The sequence below is a fragment of the Canis aureus genome, chromosome 36 (assembly GCF_053574225.1).
Source record: "Canis aureus isolate CA01 chromosome 36, VMU_Caureus_v.1.0, whole genome shotgun sequence".
NCBI lineage: Eukaryota > Metazoa > Chordata > Mammalia > Carnivora > Canidae > Canis > Canis aureus.
The window spans coordinates 12870169-12888014 of record NC_135646.1 but is presented as its reverse complement, the minus strand read 5'-3'; the positions used below and the strand labels follow the sequence as shown (position 1 = coordinate 12888014).

The following is a 17846-nucleotide window of genomic DNA, read 5'->3' as shown; positions in this document are numbered from 1 at the left end:
ATATACTTTCTGAGTGCCCATTATGTACCAGGCACTGTTCAGGTATCTTGAGCTATAGGAGTGCAAAATAAGATCCCTATCTTCAAGTTCACATTTCTAGAAGGGGATACTGAATGATGATAAATAATACAGTAAAGAAGCAAATTATAGAATAAAGGAGAAAGTGATAAATTCTATGGAAAAGAAAAGTGGAGCAAAGATCAGAATGTGTGTCTGGGACAAGGCAGGGGCAATGGCTGCAGTACAGAATAGTGCAATCAGGGTAGGTTAAGTTAGAAAAATGAGATTTGGGAAAATACCTCAAAGTGACAGCCAAGCAGATTTTTGAAGTAGAAGAATTGTAGGACAAGAAAACAATTAGAGCAAAAAGTGGCAGGCAGGATGATATCTGACGTGTTCTAGAAAGAGCAAGGAGGCCAAATGTGGATTGAGTAAAAACAGGAGAAGATGAAGTCAGAGGTAACAGGACCAGGATGTGCAGGGGTCTTGCATACCACTATAATTTTATATCAAATAGACCAAAATTTACTTTATCGCTGAATTGAAATTGATGAAGTATAGGTGGAAGAAAGGCAAGCAAGGACAAGGAGGCCACACCCTAAGAGGAAACCATAGAGGACTTTATACCACCCTGGAAAGAGCTATCCACCCTTTCCCAAATGACAAAAACTTGTTCGGATGACAAGTGTATGGAAGGTTAATCAGACTAAAACAGCCTACCAAGAAGCTCATACAACCCCCTAGACTTATGAACTCCCATGGCAACCCTCTAGGATCCCCTCCCTCTTTGGGAGCTTTGCACAATCACTCAATAAACTTTACTATCACTCAATAAACTTTACTATTGCTCAATAAACTTTGCTGCCCACCACTCTCTGGCCTGGTCTACCTCTTCATTCTTTGAAGTGGGGTGACCAAGAACAGTGAACACTAAAGGAAAAGAAATCCTGTAACAATATGATTGGTTCCAATTTCCTGCTAGTAGAAATACAACTATAATGCACACATTTGTCCATTTAGGTTTTTCACACTTAGAATTTTTCCTTAGGGAAAAAAATGTGCTGAGACTAGGAAGCTGATGCTCTGAAACACTGAATCACTTGTCAACATAATTAGCAAATAAGAGTGGGATTTATAGTCCAGTCTTCCTGTATCTTAACATTTTATAGTCCATATTACCTTAAGGAAACCTTTGGAATATTTCTAAGTAAAATACACCAAGACACTCGAAAGTGAAAGAGGTGACAGAAAGAATAAAGTTTTTTTTTTCAGAATAAAGATTTTTCAAAAGTGTTCAAGAGAGACTATGCAGAAAAAAAATCAAAACACTTGGCGCCAAGTATGTTGGAGCATTCATTTCTTGAAAACCAAGAAATTTTTAATAAATAAATTGGCCATTTTTCTCCCTATAAAAACCAGGAAATCTAAACTGAACAAAAATCAACTTCTATTAATTTAATAGGCTAGGCTCTATTATTTAAAATATATCCACCAGCATCTTCAACAATGCTAGGGAATTGGTTACAAATACACAATCTCATGCCTCACCCCAGATCTACTGAATCAGAATCTGTATTTTAACAAATACCCTGAATGATTCATATGCACATTAAGAAGCCTGCTATAATAAGACTTTAGACCCTGACCTATTCAGAGGGTCCCTCAGTTCCTCCTTTTTCCAAAATTCTCTTAGATTTTTTTCTATACTTCCAGCCAAAATAACTTATCCCAATAGATGTAATGCAGAAACAGATATGAAAATTGAGATGTATTCTGCTAAGCCAGACATTAAAGGATCTGTAAAAATGTAAAGGATGTCTCTTTTTTGAAAAATCTACTTTTCATAGAAATGTTATTTATGTTAACACGGTAATGGGTTTGCTACTGTTACTTTTACTTATTATTCAGCTATAATTGCCATATAACATTTGTTTCAGATGTACATGGTTCAATATTTGTATATATTATGAAATAATCAACACGAGTCTAGTTAACATCCATCATCACACATAATTTTTTTGTTTTGACAATCCTTAAAGTCTGCTCTTTTAGCAAATTTGAAATATACATACAGTATCAACTAAAGTCACCATGCTGGGGGAGCCCTGGTGGCTCAGCGGCTTAGCGCCTGACATTGGCTCAGGGCGTGATCCTGGAGACCCAGGATCGAATGAATCCCATGTCGGGCTCCCTGCATGGAGCCTGCTTCTCCCTCTGCCTGTGTCTCTGCCTCTCTCTCTCTCTCCCTCTCTCCCCACCCCTCTGTGTTTCTCATGAATAAATAAATAAAATATTTTTTAAAAAAAGTCACCATGCTGTATATTACACTCCCATGACTTACTTTAGAGCTGGAAGTTTGTACCTTTTGACTTCCTCCACCCATTCCTACACCCACACCCCCCAACCAGAAATCTGTTCTCTGTATCTATGCGTTTGTTTTTAAGGTTCCATCTATAAATGAGATCATACATGTCTTGCTTCTCTTACCATAACCTCTATTGCTACTTTTAATGAACTAAATATTCGTAAAATTTGTTTTGTGGTTATCTCTTGATATCCATATGCATACAACCCTCATTAATCAATCAATCAAAAAAATTTTTTAAAAATTTTCGGGGGGGGGGGGTCCTCTAACTTAAAGGGGATAAAAGAGCCCTGATAAAAATTTGAGGATCACCGTACTAGGAAGTTCTGGGGGAAGAGCTCAGAAAAGTATGTGCACCCACCCTAAAGTCAAGGTGCACCCACTCCAGAGTCAAGTCTTCCCCACTGTCCTCAGGAGGAACAGATCTTTGTCCGCTCCCATAGCATCTCAGAATTCCACCAACGTTGTCACGAGCTAAATGATCATCCGTCATTCTCCTTATACATAGTGGATAATCCTGGATGCTTCCAGCTTATCCGATGAACGGATTTTAAGTGCCAGTTCTCTAAAAGCTTTTGATCTTACCAGCACTACCTTCATAGTCACGGAGCCACTTAGAAACTATTATCTCTTCCGAGTTTAATTAATTAAGGATTTGTTAAATAAATCTCGAGGCCCTTGTGTGATGGGGCGGGCTTTCTGGGGGGCCCCCTTGGGGGACGCTGTGAGGCGGAGGCCGCCCTCGCTCCGGATCCCGAGGCTGCGCCCCAGGAGGCCGCGTCCCAGCGCCCAGGAGCGCCCAGGACGTGACCCCGCCTCCCCCGGGGCCCGCTGCGGCCCGACCCCGAGCCTTTGCCGAACCCCGCTTCGGGCTTTCCCGAGCCTGCGGGGGACCCCGCGAGGCCCCCATCCCCCCCCCCCCCCCCCCCGCCCAGCGAGTCGGGTCCAGGCTCCGGGAGGCGCAGGGCCAGGCCCAGCCCGAGGCCCGGGGCTCCGCGCTCACCGCTCGGCCCGGCTCCGCCCAGGAGGCCGCCCCCGCGCTGCTGAGCTCCGGGCGCCAAGGGGCAGTGTCTCCGCGCCCGGCCCCGGGGAGCAGGGTGGGGGGTCATCGCCCCCCGCAGCCCCCCAGCAGGGTCGGGGTGTCACCCCCCGCGGCCCCGCAGCCCCCCCAGCAGGGTCGGGGTGTCACCCCCCGGCCCCGCGGCCCCCCAGCAGGGTCGGGGTGTCACCGCCCCCCGCGGCCCCCCAGCAGGGTCGGGGTGTCACCCCCCGCGGCCCCGCAGCCCCCCAGCAGGGTCGGGGTGTCACCCCCCGCGGCCCCGCAGCCCCCCAGCAGGGTCGGGGTGTCACCGCCCCCCGCAGCCCCCCAGCAGGGTCGGGGTGTCACCGCCCCCCGCAGCCCCCCCAGCAGGGTCGGGGTGTCAGCCCCCCGGCCCCGCGGCCCCCCAGCAGGGTCGGGGTGTCACCCCCGCGGCCCCGCAGCCCCCCAGCAGGGTCGGGGTGTCACCCCCGCGGCCCCGCAGCCCCCCAGCAGGGTCGGGGCGTCACCCCCGCGGCCCCGCAGCCCCCCCAGCAGGGTCGCGGTGTCACCCCCCCGGCCCCGCAGCCCCCCCAGCAGGGTCGGGGTGTCACCGCCCCCCGAAGCCCCCCAGCAGGGTCGGGGTGTCACCCCCCGCGGCCCCGCAGCCCCCCAGCAGGGTCGGGGCGTCACCCCCGCGGCCCCGCAGCCCCCCCAGCAGGGTCGCGGTGTCACCCCCCCGGCCCCGCAGCCCCCCCAGCAGGGTCGGGGTGTCACCGCCCCCCGAAGCCCCCCAGCAGGGTCGGGGTGTCACCCCCCGCGGCCCCGCAGCCCCCCAGCAGGGTCGGGGTGTCACCCCCCGCGGCCCCGCAGCCCCCCAGCAGGGTCGGGGTGTCACCGCCCCCCGCGGCCCCCCAGCAGGGTCGGGCCGTCACCCCCCGCGGCCCCGCAGCCCCCCCAGCAGGGTCCGGGTTTCACCGCCCCCCGCGGCCCCCCAGCAGGGTCGGGCCGTCACCCCCCGCGGCCCCGCAGCCCCCCCAGCAGGGTCCGGCGGTCCAGGGGAGCCCGCGGGCGCTCACCTCGCGGCGGGCGGCGAAGGCAGGGCGCAGGGGCCGAGCCCCGGGCGGACCCACGGGCCGAGGGCCGGGCGCAGGCGGCGGAAGGCGCGCGCAGCCATGGCGGGGCGGGCTCGGGCTCGGGCTCGGGCTCGGGCTGGGGCTCGGGGCGGGCTCGGCGCCGAGGGGCCTACGGGGCGGGCGGGCGGGAGCGCTGGGGCCTCGGCCGCGTCCCGGGCTTGGGGTTTCGCGCCGCGGCGGGCGCTCAGGGGCGGCCTCTGCGCGGCGGGGACGGGGGCGGGAAGCCCGAGGAGGCGGGAGCAGCCCCGGGACCGAAGCTTCTTGGAAGGGGATCCCGGTAGCCCCGTGGAGCGTCCTCAGCGGGGCGGGCGCGCAGGGATCCAGGCCGACCTGCCCGAAGTCTGGCCTCGCTGCCTGGGGTCTCGGGGCCGCCCGGGGTATTTATTAGCTTCGCCGGAACAGACGCTTGGTTTTCTCAAGATGGTAATTGGCCGGCCGGGTCACCTCCCAGTGTGGGGCAATAAGAGACCTTCTGCACAATCTTGCTGAGCCTCTGCAAAACGGTAACTAGATATTACTTCAGGGTGGACTGAGAACACCTGCAGCAGCAGTAACATTTGATGGTGAGGCCCAGTTAACACATCTCACAGGTGATTCCTTTTTTTTTTTTTTTTTTTACAGGCTTCATTAATTCAGTTTAATCTCCTTGTATAAAAACACTGTGTTGGCAACAGCTGGAGCCCGGATCCTCTTCATGGAGACTCTGCTGTGGGTCTTTACTAGGTCAATGAACTGCTGATAGGGAAATGCAGCGAACAGGGTTTCTTTCTGGAGGCGTCTTGGTGAGAGAGCTGTAGATCTCAGAGCCGGAATGACAGGTGGCCTTGGCCAAGTTGCCTGGGGTGGCAGTGCAGCCTTGGTGGAGACGTAGCAGTTGTCTGCATCAGTTATCCTCAGAAGCATCTTGGGCCCAGATAATGCTCTTGCTTCCGGGGGCAGGGATGGGGCATACCAGCGTTGACACAGTGGCCTGTTATCTTCCAGGGAGTGTGGAACGTGCTGGTCTTGATCTCTTGGTAAGCTCACTGCCCTTTGTCTATAGAGAGGTGAGCCAGGACCATGGCCCTGCGTGTGGCAGAGGCTGCCTCCTGGGAGCACATTCAGAACCAACTTGGCTATTCTGGTTCTGGATGGTGACAGATGCCTTGGATTCAATCCACTGGCCAGTGCAGGTCCCCTTTTGGATGGGACTAATCTTTAAAGAGAGATATCCAGAAAAAAAAAAAAAAAAAAAAAAAGTTGATGATCTCAGACTCCGTAACAGGCAGGGAGAAGAGATATAATTTCTCCAAGAACTTTATTCTTTTTTTTTTTTTTAAGATTTTATTTATTTATTTGTGACAGAGAGAGAGAACCTGAGCAGAGGGAGAGGAAGAATGAGAAGCTGACTCCTCGCTAAGCAGGGAGCCCTATGAAAGGCTCTATCCCAGGACCCTGGGATCATGACCAGAGCTGAAGGCAGATGCTTCACCGTCTCAGCCATCCAGACACCCCAAGAACTTTATCTTCATATCCTTGACCAGGAAGCCCAGTTAGTGATGAGGAGCCACACCTTGTCCTCAGCCTTGCCTTGGCAAGTTCTGCAGCCTCCAGCCCACCTGGACTACATCTGAGGGTAGACGAAGACGGCGTTGCTGAAGCCTGTGCAAGTGACTCTCTGTAAGTGTTAGCTGTTTTTATTCTCCTCTACTTACATACTCACGTTTTCAGGTGATGGTGACTTTTAATAATGGCCTTTGATAATCAGTTTCACAAAAATTAGATTTTTTTTTCTAATTCAAATAATTGGCTCTAATAGTGAAATTTCAGATCAAGAAGATTTGAAAAAGACAAAAATTCATTTACCTACCAAGAGGACATGGCAGTGCCAGGGCAGAACCAGGAGGGAGCTATCTGAAGCAAGCAGGCCGTTGTGACACTCCTCAAAGAGTGTGCCTGCCTATGTTTCTAGTCTCTGAGCAGGGCCAGAAGTGCCCCTGTAGATGACAAAGGTAGTATTTCCCAACTTTTAGAATTATTGCCAAAATCCCTCAGAAATACAATAATGTAAGAAACCCCAAGACTCTTAAGTTTATAGGGAGTGATTAGGGATGTATGTAGAGACGGGTTTCATTATAAATATCCATTTTGCAGAAAGACATTAGGAAAACATGTATTTCATGAAATACAACACTTTAATGATACATAAGCCATTTTCAGATGTGAAGATACTAAACATTTGTTTTGGATACTTGCCATACCTCCTTGACTTATAAGCTTTGATTGCCCCTTTGACATGTAATTCTGTTATTTTACACAGTTAGCTCTTTTCCTCAGTGAATTTGTTTTCTTTCTTTGTTTTATTTTTTCAGAATTAAGTTTCTTTGAGCACTTTGGGTCATCTAATTTTTCATCAAAATTGTTTTAGTTTTTTATTCAGAAAAAATGTAAAACTACAGAAAAGTCACAAATATAGTACAGTTAACTCCCGTGTAGCTTTTACTTAGATTCTCCCGTTGGGGACATTTTGCCCCATTTGCCACATATGTGTATTTTTTGGAGGGTCATTTGAGGATAAATTGGATACATTATGCCCCTGCACTCCTAGTGTGTATTTCCTAAGAGCAAAGGGAGTTCTTTTTTATCTTTTTTTTTTAATTTTTATTTATTTATGGTAGTCACACAGAGAGAGAGAGAGAGAGAGAGAGGCAGAGACATAGGCAGAGGGAGAAGCAGGCTCCATGCACCGGGAGCCCGACGTGGGATTCGATCCCGGGTCTCCAGGATCGCGCCCTGGGCCAAAGGCAGGCGCTAAACCGCTGCACCACCCAGGGATCCCAGGGAGTTCTCATAATAACTATAGCACAGCTATCCAATGTAGAAATTTAATCCTGATACAATATTCTGTTTATCTTCTTCTTATTATTATTATTATTTTGCTGAGAATTGGGGGAGCATTCTAATTATTATTTTTTTTTTAAAGTAAGCTCTACTCCCAATGTGAGACTTGAACTCACGATCCCAAGATCAAGTTACATGCTCTATCAAGTGAGCCAGCCAGGTACCTCAAATCCTGATATAATATTCTTAAATAATCTACAATCCATATTCTAATTTCAACAAATGTCCTAATAATATCCTTTCATTACAATTAAATCTGGTAAAAAATGGAGATCTGCCCTACAAATTGCCTGAGCAGACAAAACCAATTCCATCACAAATCTGAATGGGAAATAAAAGCAAAAGAAAAAAATTACAACCCTTTGACGAGTGTTTAAAACAGGTAGAGTGACCTTCCTCTGGGAGTTCAGCTGCTCTGATGTTAATACTTTGTTAAGGGTGTATTCACTTCTGCAGCCCATGTTTTGTTAAAGTTGGAATGATACAGAGATTAGTGTGGCCTCTATGCAAGGATGACACACAAGTTTGTGAAGTGTTTCATTAAAAACAAAAACAAAAAAACAAATTTGCCAAGGACAAAAGGCAGTCTTAGCTTTACATTATTCCAACCCCCCTGGATCCTGTAAGTTTTCTTTTAGCATATTAAAAATTTCTTTGGAAACTTCCTTTACCTCTAGCACCCAAGATGCATATTAGCAATCATCCTTGAAGCATATGGCCCACTGATAGAGGTCTGAAGGGTCTCATGACTGAGAGTTTACTAAACAATGATAAATGACCTTTCCCTAACAATTACTGGCCTCCCAGAAATCTTGCTCCCTAAATTCCTTAGGGACTTACACTATCCCTAATTCCCTCTCAACTTGAAAGTGTATGATCAGTCACCTCTCATAACTCCAGTACAGCTCGTTCGTTTTTTCTTTCTTTCTTTCTTTCTTTCTTTCTTTCTTTCTTTCTTTCTTTCTTTCTTTCTTTCTTAGTGCAGCTCTTTCTGCCCACAGGTTCTGTTCCCATGCTTTAATAAAACTACCTTTTTACACCAAAGACAAGAATTCTTTCTTAATCATCTGCTCTGAACCCTAACATGCATCACAATTTAGTTTATTTTGCAATACTAACTTGACCTGGGTCATTTTTAACTTATGCCTCTGGGAAATCATTGTCAAAACTTGAACTATTTCCCCAACATTGATATGAAGACCAATTCCCTCTCATTTAAGGAAATTCTAATATTATAACTAATAAGTAATTACTGTGGAGGATAGTCACTGTCTTTGTCACCACACGGTAGTCTCTTAATAACCTCCTTATCTGCTGGGGATATGTTCCAAGACCTGACTCCCCCCTACCCTCTCCACCCAATGGATGCCTGAAACCATGGAAGCACCAAACCCTGTATGATGAAGTTTTGGAATTATAGGTGAGGTCCAGAACCGACAACCAAGAAAGAATTCTTGAGATGTCTTTGGTGCAAAATCATGGTTTTTTTTTTTTTTTTTTTAAGATTTTATTTATTTATTCATGAGAGACAGAGAGAGAGAGAGAGAGAGAGAGAGAGAGAGAGAGGCAGAGACACAGGCAGAGGGAGAAGAAGCAGGCTCCATGCAAGGAGCCTGATGTGGGACTCTATCCCGGGAATTGGGATCAGGCTCTGAGCCAAAGGCAGACATTGTCAACTGCTGAGCCACCCAGGCGTCCCAAAATCATGGTTTTATTAAAGCACAGGGACAGGACCCATGGGCAGGAAGAGTGGCTGTCCCGGGCCTGTCAGGGGTGGCTGATTATATACCTGGGTGTTGGGAGGGGTTTGAGGATAGTGTACTCTCTAAGGAATTTTGGAGGCAAGGTTTCCAGGACCTTGAGGGGGCTAGCTATTGTTGGGAAAAGGTCACTTATTACCGTCTAATAAAATCTTAATCATGAGACCCCTCAGATGTGGGCCTTCTGCTTGGGGGATGATTGCCAACACTTATCTTGGGGGTTTAGAGATAAAGGAAATTTCTGAAGGAATTTTTATGTTATGTCAGGTTTAGTCAAAAGTACCCCCAGGGGGCCATTGAGCCTGGTGGTGAGAAGAGAGAAGCTCCCCACCAGGGTGGGGCCTTGATCTCCTGGGTTTCGGCACCAAATGTCAAGTTTAATCCCATCGGTAGTGAAATGGAATAGAGACAAGCAAAAGTTGGTTGAAACAGGCTTTCAATTGGACAGGCTCTCTGGTGAGATTCAGGGCCCGCAAGGGAGGGAGAGAGCAGGGAAATAGAGGGTGGGGGAAGTCATGTGCTGGGGAGGGCAAGCAGGCTTTTTAAGGGGGGAGGAGTAAGGGGTTGTGTCTCTGCAAGGGGTGATAGGTTTTAGGCTTGTTCCTGGTGAAATCAGCCTGGGGCAATAACTGCCCATGGCCTTATATGCGGTCTGGGTAAGCACGGTTCAGGTTTCCTGCATAGGTCCAGGCTCCCCCTGATGACACGTCCTCAGGGTCTGCAGGTGATGGGAAAGTTCTGAGGTGGAGGCCACAGGTCTCCACAGGTCTGTTGCTATTTTGTTGGTGCCTCCGGATCTCCCTTGATCCCGCTGGCCCAACAAGTAAGATCCTGGGGGTTGGGCTAAGATTGCCTTTTGCCCTTAGCAAAGTATTAACATTGAGGCAGTTGAGTCCAAAGGGGAAGGTCCCTTTGCCTGTTTCTAGGACTTCCCAGTGTGTTGCCCCAGGCTCGTGCTTCGTCCTCAGCTAGCCCTGTGTTCCCTCATCACTGTAAACACTATGTTTTTGTTTGCTTTGTTTTTTGCTAGAAATACTGTTGTACCAAGAGTGCATGGATGTAAGGGGTGTAAGAGTGCATGGGTGTAAGGGGGTGTAACCCTTCAGGGGCCCAAACAGACCAGGTTCAGCCACTTACTGCTGGCAAACTTCAAAGGCAGAGAAACCAGTGTTGGTGGAACAAAAAAGTAATTTATTTCAGTAAGGCCAATTCCAGGAACACCACAGACTAACGTCTTAAAAATTGTCTCCAAAGTGCTGAAAATACTTTCCGAGCTTATACTAGGAATGTATGGGGCAAATGTGGGTGGGTACTTGCAGGTAACCAGTGTAAGTTAGAAAGTCAAAACAGAGGCAGTTGAAGTCCTCTTTCGCTACGATAAAGCTTAATTTATAAATTAGGCATAGGTACAGATTACAAACAATACCAGAGTAATTATAACAATATACTATAAAAAAGTTATGAGAATGTGATTTCTCAGAATGTTTTATTGTACTGTACTCACCTAGCTTGTGATAATGTGGGATGATAAATTCCTATGTAATGAGATGAGGTGAAGTCAATGACAGGAGGTGCTGTGCTGTAGTTAGGCTGCTACTGACCCTCTGACATATGGTCAGTATGTCAGAGGATCATCTGCTTCTAGACCTCGGGGATGACCACAGGGAGCTGAAACTGTGGAAAGAGGAACTGGATGGTGTGTGTGGGGGGTGGGGGGGGGTGGGGCAGGGGCGGGGTGGCCTACTGTTCTAGTGATATACCCCTGAGGCTCGTTCCGTGTTGTGGTTTGAGTGCTTTCCATTTGTGAATTGTCTTTTTCCTGTGTGCAGAAGAAACTTTTACTAACTACTTCTTCAGTGATTCACTGGTTTTGCTTTGGCTATTTCTGAACTTTTGACAAGTCCAATGCAGAATATTTCATTATCTTGTCTCTCTAATACCCTTTCACCTGGCACAGCTCCTTTTTCCAATAATTCATGACATTGGTGTTTTTTGAAAAGTAAAAACCAGGTATTTTTAGAAATAACTTAGATTCTTTCGAGGTTTCCTCATGGCAGAGTGGGATGTCCTTCTTAGTATATTGCATCAGAACATCCCTAATCCTAGTTTGTCCCGTTCTTGGTGAGGTTAACCTGAACCACCTTAATTTTAATACCTTAACTTGGTTAAGATGGTGTCCACCAGGTTTCTCAATTGTAAAGTTAAGATGTTTCGTAAAGTAAATACGTTTAATTTTGTGAAATAATAATGCAGAGATAATTTAGTCAAACTGCCCAATGTTTCATGAACGCTTTGAGTCATTTATATCTCCCTGGCAGGAATAAGACACATTTTTACTTTAGAGCTCAGCTTGGCATGCTTTCATTAATTGAAATGTAAATTAGGGCCTGAGTAATCAGGGAATGTTCCAGTTCGTGGAGATGCCTTGAATTGAGAAGTCTGGGAGTGAAAAGAAGGGAAAGAAAGATCAGGGCACTAGAGGAGCTGGGAACAAAATTGGGAAGACTTCTAGAAAGGAAGGACAGTAATGAAACTAGGCTTAAGTGGAGGATATATGTTGAGAAGAAGTAGGAATTCCGGTTCAGCAGATAGGTAGTAGCTGGGAGGCATCCTGGGATAGATTTAGGCATGAGACTACCTGGGTTTAATCCTAAATCTCTGTTCTTTGCCAGTTGTCTGTTGTCATTGTGGACACAAAATGTTCTGGTGTAATGTAAAGTTCAGTTCCTGTTGGCCAATATTTTTATTGTCACTAAGTATCACACCAAGGAATTTAGATTTAATGTGGCAGGAGATAGATATAAGGCCTGGGAGAGCAAAGTTTATTCATTCATTCTTTCTTTTATTCACTAAATACTTGTTGAATTCTTCCTAATGTTGAGGGTACAACATTGTACAAGATAAAATATCTGCTTTCAGAGATCTTCGATATAGTTATGACACTGGTATAAGATGATTTAAAATACAAGAGGAGTATGAGGAATATAGGAGTAAGGTGATAGTCCAGAGTAGGGAGCTGACACTGTGGGTGGCCTACTTGTTTGCTTCTTTTTCCCACTCTATTTTTATGGAATAGTGGAAAAATTGTGGGCATATAGCATTCCACAGATCAAGACCGAAGTTGGAAATCTCTCTCTGAGTTAATCTCTTCATGTCTCTGTTTCCTTATTTGTAAAGTGGAGATATTAATAGTGTCTACCTCACAGGGTTGTTGTGAGGCTAAGGCAAGGCAAAATATGGGAAGCATCCAATTGGCAGCAATAGAAACACAGTTCATAGCAACATCATTGTTTTTACTTACCTTAACACTTAGGAGAGGCCACGTTCTTCCCAAGTTGCTAGGAAAACAAAACCCACAGAAAGTGACCCTTCCTACTAATTTGGTTAGCTGTCATTCATTTGGAAATTTGGAAATTCCCCCATTACTAATAACATTTGACAAAAATCCTTTATGCTGTCTTATCCTTTATCCCAGAGTTTGTAATCAGCACTAGGAGTTTTAGAGCTAAGACAAATATAAGCTAAGGTGCAAAAGAGTTTCATTTGTCCAGATTCTAAAACTGAGCAATAATTCTGGCTCTATGTTCCAGTCTGGTATATACAACCACTCAGAATGTTAGGCTTTAAACTTTCTTCACCTTTATTTATTTTTTTTAATTTTTATTTATTTATGATAGTAAAGAGAGAGAGAGAGAGAGTGAGAGAGGCAGAGACACAGGCAGAAGGAGAAGCAGGCTCCATGCACCGGGAGCCCGATGTGGGATTCGATCCCGGGTCTCCAGGATCGTGCTCTGGGCCAAAGGCGGGCGCCAAACCGCTGCGCCACCCAGGGGTCCCCTTTCTTCACCTTTAGAAGAATAGAGTCTTCATATTTTAAAGGAGAACACAAGATTCCAGACCATGAAAGGATAGATGGATTGTCTAACACCCTGGAAGCTTTCAAATTCATTTAACTATTGCAATGAATACAGCAATGTCACAGGATCACATGTCAGATAGCAGTAAGTCCAGGAAGTGGAACAAAGAATAGGCCAAAGTTAAGAGATTATTTTATGATTAAGGCAGAAGTGAGGGGAAATGTGGTAAGGACAGAGCTCAGCTGGAATCTGACAGATGTTGGGAATCCTCTCTGGCTTGAATATTCTGAAGGCTCCTTTGTCCATGGGCTGATTGATACAGGTCGCCTCCTTGGTGGCATGGACTTAGTAGGTATAGCGTAAATTCTCTGAACCTCCATTTACTCACATGTAAATGAAGAATAACAGTACCTATATCATCGAGCTGCTGGGTGACTTTTCAGAAAACAAGGATGAAGTGGTTCGAAAAATGACGATAAAAAAGAAAAAGAACAATGACAGGATTATGAAAAGCACTCAATAATTGGCAACTGTTGTCATCCTTAAGAAATCCATATTGTATAGTGCAAAAAAAGCAGAAACTCCTAAAAACATTAAAAAAAACAATAACACAAAACTACATTTAAAAAAGAAGAAAAATTACCCCTAGTTGTCCAGTTGAAATATAAAAATCTTTAACCCTTTAGAGTACATGAAGGAAAAAAAGAGCTCCTGTCTTTAGCTCTCCCTCTCTTTTAGTGTTTATTTGATATTATGCAAAGATACACTATCTTGTATGTTTAAAAACTGGGTATGCAGTGTCTCTTAATTAGGAGGTAAGTGTTTGAGGAATAGGGACTACTTATGTTTCTGTCCTGATACCTATTAGTATATATCAGGTCCACATGTTCCTCTTCTGGACTGATGGAAATGTCAGCTTCTCTAACTTCAATCACTAGTGGTCTGTTTATAAATGTATACAAATGGAGTGATTAAGAGCATTTTATTATTTTATATTTGATCTGAAGAATATCTTGATGACACTTTAAGAAAACTGAATCTACCACACAGAACACTTGTATATTGTTTGCCTGAGGTTCATGCTGCAGTAACAGAAGGTATTTAATTGCATATACAGGTGTTTGCTGGATATATTCACTGTAAATTTTATTTAATCTGATTTTTTTTTGCTTGGGTTTTTTGGGGGGCTTTGATTTTATTTTTAAATATAAAATCTGGCTAACTGAATTTAAATAAAAATAAATAAATGGATAATCTAAAACAAAACTGATTCTGGAATTTTAAAAAAAGATGTATTTATTTGAGAAACAGCACACTTGCCTGAGTGGGGGGAAGGGCAGAGAGAGAGAATCTCAAGCAGACTCCCTGAGACGCCCCATATGGGGCTCCATCCCCAAACCCATGATACCGTGACCTGAGCCAAAACCCAGAGCCAGGAGGTTAACTGACTGAGCCACCCAGGTGCCCTGGAATTTGTTTTCTAAATTTGTCTGAAATATATGTATTTTTTTCTTGTACGGAGGGAAAAACTAGTTGGCTGTTTTATATTTTGGAACATTTTCTTCTAAAAAAAAAGTGATTTAAATATCTTTAGCCAATACAATTTTTACAGAAAATGTAATTGTCAGGATTAAGAATGGATTTGTTTAAACTTCAAGCTTGGGGGATCCCTGGGTGGTGCAGTGGTTTGGCGCCTGCCTTTGGCCCAGGGCGCGATCCTGGAGACCCGGGATCAAATCCCATGTCGGGCTCCCGGTGCATGGAGCCTGCTTCTCCCTCTGCCTGTGTCTCTGCCTCTCTCTCTCTCTCTCTCTCTCTCTGTGTGACTATCATAAATAAAAATAAAAATTAAAAAAAAACAAAAACAAAAACTTCAAGCTTGGAAATCTAAATTTTCCCCCTCTGGGCCACATCTATAATAGCCATATTAGTAGTACACATTGTAAACACTAAATCATTGCTCAATGTGAAAAAGATTATAAAATTTATATTCTAGAGCTGCTCTGTTCTTTATTTTATAGAGAGCTCATTAGAGAGATGAGTATGTCCTCTGATTAAAAGAAAAACTGATCTAATCATATAAAGAAGGTTTATACATCTTTTAATGCATTACAGTCTTAGACTAAAGAAATCTAATGTGTAATGCCATTATATGAATCCTGGACAGTATCAGAAGGATGACTGTTAAACCACTTTGCTTGTGTAATATGGAGTTATTCTCTAGCATAGATAATTTTTATTCAGAGTAAGATAAGCCTTTATGGTACGATTTCTCTAAGAATATACATTTTTTTTTTTTTTTTAAAGAATATATATCCTTTGTGAAAAACAGGAGTGGAGAAGGGTTAAGATGGCAGAGTGGTAGGGAAACCTGAGCTTACCTCATCCCTTGAATGCAGCTAGATCAACATCAAATCCGAATGCAGCCAGATCAACATCAAATCCGAATGCACTAGTTCAAACAACTAGGAAATTGACCTAAGGGTTAGGAAAACAGTCTGCACAATTGGAAGGAGATAACTTGGCAGATGCGAAGGTTCAGAGCTGTGAATTGGAGAAGAGGAAAGCCACAGTGCTATGAAAGGGAGAAGCCCTTTTTGCAGAGTCAAGTCTGCGAGAAAGAGCATGCAGGAGAGAGAACAGTATGTAGGGTTTGAACAATAAGCTGTGGTGAGGGGATCCACTGGTTTGCACTGGGAGAGAGCACTCCCTTTCCTGGAGTTCACCTGGAAAAGTTTATTTTGCCTCTCCAAGGACGAAAGGGCTTTTGGGAGCCATTGAGTGGCCTTTCAACAGCAGGGGACAGAGACATGGACAGAGGGCAGGTAACCTGGTCAGAGCTTTCCATGTGTGTCACAGTGGAATTCAGCCACCTTATGCACACCACATGACTGCGTTTCTGGGACAGAATGGTGCTGTAAGGCTCTCCTCTGGGAAGAGAAGTGGGTCTGCACCTTGCCAGGCCCTCAAATTGTGGAGTTTTGAATCCCATCCTCTGGCCAGAGATAAAAACACAGGAGAACTGTGGTGCTGGGTATGCCACCAGCCAGGCAGACAAGTTGAGGGCAGGGATCTGGTAAGAGCTTGGGACAGGAGAGGAGATTGTTTGCTTTTCTGTGAGAGCCTCCTGAACAGCAGCAGCTGTGAGTTCCTCTCCCTGGGGACGAGAGGGTGAGGTGACAGTATCTTCCACCTGCTGCCCACCAGCATGGTTGGACTTCAGAGAGAAACACAGCACTTAGAGTAGAGGCTGGAGTAGTCATCTTCTTCTTCTTAAAGATTTTATTTATTAGACAGAGCATAAAAGCAGGGGAAGGGGCAGAAGGAGAGGGAGAAGCAGACTTCCTGCTGAGTAATGAGCCCTATGTGGTGCTCCATCCTAGAATCCCAGGATCATGAGCTGAGGTGAAGGCAGATGCCCAACCGACTGAGCCACCCAGGTGCCCTAAGGCTGGAATTTTTTTACAGCAAACTCAACCCCCCTGTGCTCAGCAGGGACATCTTTATGAGGGCAGATCTGACTGAGAAAGTGCAGCAGGCCTTTCCCTCAGAAGACCAACACAGGACCCCCACATGTACCAGTTCTATAGATCATAGAGTGCTCTAAAGTGTAAGGGTTCTATTGGAAATAAGCTTTATTTGTTTAAAATTTTTAATTTTTATATTTTTATTTTATCTTCTTTTTTTTCCCTTTATCAGGCTTATAATTTGTTGGTTTGTTTCCTTTTATCATTTTTTTTGGATCAATATTTTTTTTTCTTTTTTTCTTATTCTTTGGAATCAGGCTTGTAGGTCTTTGTTTGCTTTTTTTGTTCCTTTTCCTTGGATCAAGCCTTCTGCCTCCACCTTCCAGGCTTATCTTAACAAGCAAAGCACACCTACTTAAAAGTCCAAACAATCCCCACTGCAAGCAAGGAGGAACTCTGTAGAGGACTGAAGGAATGACCTATGGGAAAGAGGAGCCAAAAGACAAAGCAAAGTGCACACAGCATACACCAGAAATACTTCCTAAAATGCCAGGGCCTGGACAGTATATGACTCCTTCTTAATATATTATTACTCTCGGGAACAGAAAATATATTAAGCTTTCATAATACTCAAAGGACAGAAACCTAAACATAATGACAAGATGGAGGAATTTTTTTTCCAAAAGAAGATCAAGAAGAAATCACAGCCAGGGATTTGCTCAAAACAGATATAAGCAATATATCTGAATAAAAAATTTAGAACAACAGTCATAAGAATACTGGCTAGTCTTGAAAGAAGCATAGAAGACACCAGAGAAACCCTGCTACAGAGATAAAAACTAGAAATAAAAAAATGATATAACTGAGAAGCAAAACTGATGGGATGTAGTAATCACAACCAAGGATAGAAGAAGCAGAGGATCAAATAGGTGATACACAAGATAAAAATTATGGAAAATAATGAAGCTGAAAAGAAGAGGGAAAGAAAACTATTGGATCATGAATAGACTTAGGGAACTCAGTGATTCTATAAAGCCCAATAATGTCCTTATCATAGGAGTCCCAGAAGAAGACCAAGAAAAAGGGGCAGAAGGTTTATTTCAGTAAATTATAGCTGAGAACTTCCCTAATCTGGAGGAGGAAACAGGCATTAAACTCTAAGAGGCACAGAGAACTCCACTCAAAATCAACAAAAATAGGTAAACACCAAGACATATCACAGTAAAACAAAGATAAAAGAGAGAATTCTGAAAACAGCCAAGGACAAAAGGTCATTACCTTGTAAGGGTAGACACATAAGATCAGCAGCAGATCTGTCACAGAAACTTGGCCAGAGAGAAGTGGCATGATATATTTAACATCT

General features: G+C 44.8%; 2 protein-coding genes and 1 non-coding gene across 5 annotated transcripts in view; 2 read left to right on the top strand and 1 right to left on the bottom strand.

Moving 5' to 3' along the window:
- ACADL (acyl-CoA dehydrogenase long chain) overlaps positions 1-4585 on the bottom strand; it is a 47264-nt gene extending 42679 nt beyond the window's left edge. Inside the window, exon 1 of the mRNA XM_077885470.1 lies at positions 4463-4585. Coding sequence (XP_077741596.1) covers positions 4463-4560 — 98 coding nt within the window. The 5' untranslated portion in view covers positions 4561-4585. The remainder of the gene's footprint in view (positions 1-4462) is intronic.
- Positions 4586-4750: 165 nt separating this feature from the next.
- Positions 4751-17846, top strand: part of CPS1 (carbamoyl-phosphate synthase 1) — a 354529-nt gene continuing 341433 nt past the window's right edge. Inside the window, exons 1-2 of one of the 3 annotated variants that reach the window (XM_077885468.1) lie at positions 4751-5082; positions 5864-6178. The gene's annotated coding sequence lies outside the window, so the exon portion shown is untranslated. Of the gene's footprint in view, positions 5110-5839; positions 6179-17846 lie in introns of all 3 variants that reach the window. The other 2 variants (XM_077885466.1, XM_077885467.1) reach the window with 2 other exon arrangements.
- Positions 7845-7946, top strand: LOC144306302 (U6 spliceosomal RNA). Its single transcript, XR_013373371.1, has one exon. It is a non-coding gene; the product is annotated as a U6 spliceosomal RNA (small nuclear RNA).